This window comes from Etheostoma cragini, chromosome 14 (genome assembly GCF_013103735.1).
Source record: "Etheostoma cragini isolate CJK2018 chromosome 14, CSU_Ecrag_1.0, whole genome shotgun sequence".
NCBI classification, from domain to species: domain Eukaryota; kingdom Metazoa; phylum Chordata; class Actinopteri; order Perciformes; family Percidae; genus Etheostoma; species Etheostoma cragini.
Window position 1 is genome coordinate 1,487,737 of NC_048420.1, and position 4,317 is coordinate 1,492,053.

At 39.7% G+C, this 4,317-nt stretch overlaps 1 protein-coding gene across 2 annotated transcripts in view; it reads left to right on the forward strand.

Annotated features, from left to right (window-relative positions):
• ctdp1 (CTD (carboxy-terminal domain, RNA polymerase II, polypeptide A) phosphatase, subunit 1) overlaps positions 1-321 on the forward strand; it is a 68,110-nt gene extending 67,789 nt beyond the window's left edge. For both annotated transcript variants that reach the window (XM_034892226.1, XM_034892228.1), the window contains exon 13: positions 123-321. In XM_034892226.1, coding sequence (XP_034748117.1) covers positions 123-276 — 154 coding nt within the window. In that variant the 3' untranslated portion in view covers positions 277-321. The remainder of the gene's footprint in view (positions 1-122) is intronic.
• Positions 322-4,317: the final 3,996 nt, after the last annotated feature.

A 4,317-nucleotide genomic window follows, 5' to 3' on the forward strand; every position in this document is an offset into this window, starting at 1 on the left:
CTCAAGTCCTTCAGTATTTTGACATCAGTTATATTATATCAGACATGTGATATAAATCCTGTTTTAGGCCGCAGCGGTTAGCTTCAGCTCTCTTTCCAAATCATCTTTTGTTATTTCTGTAGAGGCCACAAACGTAAGCACGATGCCGCTAAGGAGGAGGCGGAGGAATCTGCCGACGAGTCCTCTAAAGACTCCAACGAGGAAGAAGGAGGAAGCAGCTCAGAGGCGGACGAGATGGCCGCTGCCTTGGAGTTGGAGCTCAATGACTTTATGTGACGTGGGAAACGAAGGGACTCAGTCACAGGGAAAGGACAACGAAAAATCAGCCCCGCCGCCTCGGAAGTGGTACCTAAAAATCCTATTTTTCTGCTTTGGAATCTGTGTGTTCTTAGGATGTATGAGCAATGAATGTGTGCTGTAATAAAAATGAATGTCCTGTACAGAAATAACGTGTTGCTGTGTAAATAAAAAGGCTTAGATTTTTTTTTTTTTGTAGCATTGATATATGACCTTTTTGTCAACAAAACCATTTCATGTTAACATTTTATTGTAAGATAAACCGTAGGAGACCTGACATTTGATACTTTTTTCTTTTCCTTTTTTTCTATTTCAATTTTTCTATTGATGAGAAAAAGATAAATGAAATTATAAAGCTTTGATTTTCCTGGTCTTACATGCCAAAGAGTTTGGAATAGGTTTGCCAAGGGCGTGCAGCTAAATATTTGACTCTGGACTTCCAGTTTTACTTTTCTTTTGGCCTCCTCGACAGGTTGGTAGGGTCATCAATGCAACCAGCGGATCTAGACGTCTGAATGTGTTTTTACTGAGTCATTTCTTCCTATGCGTGGTGTTTGTACATTTGATAACATGATGGTAAGGTAAGCTTTGTGAACCGTGAACAGAGTCTAACTCCCAAGCTATGTCCATTTTCATGTGTTTTATGTCTCACCTTTCCCTTGGTCAACCCGTCTCTAGCTGTCCAGTTCAGAAGGACAGACACTCTCACAAAGCCGTTGCTCACTATGTGTACACTGGAGCATGTTGGGTAAGTGGCCAGCATCTTTTTTTCACTTACCTTCAGTGTTATGGAAATGCAGATTTTTTCCCTGCCCATGTTTTTATGGTCTGCAGCTCTTCGGCTTCTGCCTCCACTCCAGTACAACGCTACAGAGTAACCAGGGGCTCGTTATGGTAGAAAAAATTAAATTAATGAATGCGTCGGAGACAACGTGTCCACACTTCGGGAAATGTTGTGGTTCAGGTTCAGTGTTAATGAACACACTGTCTTGTGTTGCCAGCGTCAAATTAAGACCGAACCACGATCTTTCTCTAACCTTAACTTTAACGTGGCAGTCACAACAAGCAGATGTTACACTGCAAGATTGGATCTATATAAATACAGCCATTTGGTCATTTTGTTAATGGATAAAAAAAATGAAATCTGTCTGCATTATATACCATGTTTGCTTTTACAAATTAGTTGTAAAGAAAACACAATTTCTAGGAGTTAGAATGTACCAATTCCAGAAATGATAGAGGGAGGTTTAGACCAAAAACATCCCTGTTTATAAAAAAATGTAAGGAGTTGAATGGAGTTTCCTCTGGAAAGTAATCACAGTGAAATAAGTCTTTGTTTTGTAGCAGTTATTACGAGGTAAATGGAAATGCAGTATTCATATTTCATATGTAATCAAGCAGGAATGTGCTCTCGCTGCTTGCCAACACAGCGCCATCTTAGATGATGTTGAAGAAACTTCAGTCCGGTTCAAGCTATTCTTTTTGACAGGGCCCTCTGCGGTTAATTTATTTATACCACATGAACTCCTAGGCCATTCTCACAGTTCCATTTGTGGTTCTCACAGCATTATACTTTAAATGATTGAAAAGATTCAAGTTCAACATCTGCCTCCAGAGTTCTATTGTCACTATTAGTCAGCTGTTATAGGAACTAATTCTTAAGTAGAAAGTAGTTCCGGTGAATACGTTCAACAGCAACTTCCAAGAATTACGCCGAGTAATAGCTACTGTAACTCTGGAGAGAGATGGGACTATTGAATTCTTGAATATCTTTGTCTGATGGTTGATCGACCAGAAACAAAAATCCATTCATCTCCATTGTATTTGGGGTGGCGGCAGAAATCTGAGAAAAAACATCTGCAGGCCACATTAGAGAACACTAGAGGTAAGTGAGAAAATGTGTCCCTTTGGCATATACAGTATAAAAATACATGAAATTAGCCCGAATTATATTATTTCTTCCAAATGACAAAGAGATTTGTTAATCCAAAGGGCGATAACCTCAAAGCTCCTCTCTTCTCTCTCTTTGGGGCCTGGTTGGTAGATGTAACCACGCCGTGTGCACAACTTCACCCACTACAAGATTTCTGTGTTCATATGCTTCCATCTCACTGTCAAAGGGGCCTAGTGCAACTAACGAAGCATATAATGTTGCACCAAGGGTTGCTTGCATTCAATGTGTGGCATCTATGTATAATCCAATCTACAGCACTGAGTCTGTTCTCGTCTCGTTCAAGAGGTGTAAACAGTCAGAGATCCTTTCTCCAGTTGTAATTCTGTCTGCAGCTGTCTGTTGGACTCTTTATCTTCCTCGACTACACATCAAGATTTTCCTGTTTAGTGACAGTCACGCCGTTTTGTTTGGTTTGTGTGTTCCTGGTGCTTTTAACGTTGGTTTCAATCAAACAATTTAAAGTATTTGTAAAGTCTATTTCCTACTTGACCCGGAAAGAAAAGATACTTTCTTCAAATAAAAATGTTTGTAAAAAAAAAAAAGTAACACAGCTGAATTTAGTGTTATTCTTTTTGGGGATATCGAGCATGAAATAAATCCAGTGTTCCTGAACATGATCATTACATTGTACATCAGATAGAGTCCATTAGCCTTTTGCTGCCTCTTCTTAGGTCGGTTTTATACATTAGGATCGTAATGAGTATGGCACCATGAGACTACCACTAGCACCTATTACTCAGTTAATGGGCTCTGTCACAAAAACCACACCAGAACCATTAGGCCTCGTTCCATCTTGCCGCTTGTTTTTTTTGCAACTTGCAAAGAAAAGCAGCCTCATTATTGGAGTGTACAAACAGCACTATAATATCAGACGCAGGAGGGAAAAGACAGAATCATTTCTGCAGGGTGAAAGCGTGGCATTTCTTTCTCAAAAATTCTCAAAAAATCTTTTTCAAAATTAGGTACAACCTAAACCAAATACAACCAATTTCATCATCTTGGGATTCGGTCAGAGTTATTGGTCTTCAGGTGTGATGTTACATGAAACAGCGAGGTAAATCACAGCCATAAAGTCTATTAAAAGCACGCCTCTGCCAGCTCGGTTTATGGTGCTCCGTGCGCTTCTTTCCCAGAACGCCTGATAATCTGCTGCCTTAAAAGCCAAAGTAAACAGCAATAAACAAAGAGCTTTTTAGCCCGTAATGAAGGCAAGGGTTTTCCTCCAGGATGTATTTTTGTCACATTTGCAGAGCCACAGTGATCAGAAGAAGTTTGAGTCCACATTTAAATGTAAATTAATGCCAATGTGCAGCTGTGTTTCGTTTATGATCTACAAAAGTAATTAAACGTAGACAACCAGCAACGTACTGGAAGTGAAGCCATTTACAAAACTGATTTACAACCTTACAAACCCAAAATATGTTACGTTATTGGATTTTTAGAGGTGAACAAACACAAGTGTAGGCAGCTTAGTACTCTGTGGCTGAGCACAATGCAAACAATTCTACAATTTACTTTCCTCGGTTAGTTTAGCGTATTAAAAGGCTCAATCCGCAGAGACGTGCAAAGCCCGTACTCAGAAAAGGCCTTTTAAACAAAAACTGTGCGGTTGTGATGTCACAACTATACTAAGGCTGAATCCCATTGCTCCATCTTACCCTTACCCCTACCCTTACCCTTACCCCCAGCCCTAGCCCTGAAACCAAGTATTAAGGGCTAGGAGTGAAAACACCCCCCTATGAAATGGGACACCACTTGGTGACATCACCATACAGTATTGATCACACACTTCCAAGACGGCGTCTGCAAGTGTGTCCATGTCGATTGCGTGGCTTTTGACAACTGTTTCATATGCATTTATATATTTTATAGTTATTTTATGTTGACTTAGGTGGTGCAGAGGCAGAGGGATTTATCTGTGTAGTACTGTCTTGGTCTGTTTGCAATTATCACCGTTTTGAATGTCATTGATGTTCAGAAAAACAAACAAAAATCTGTCTTTATTGCCCAATAAATTAAACATACAGACAAAAACATTACATAACATATCATGATACAGAACAATT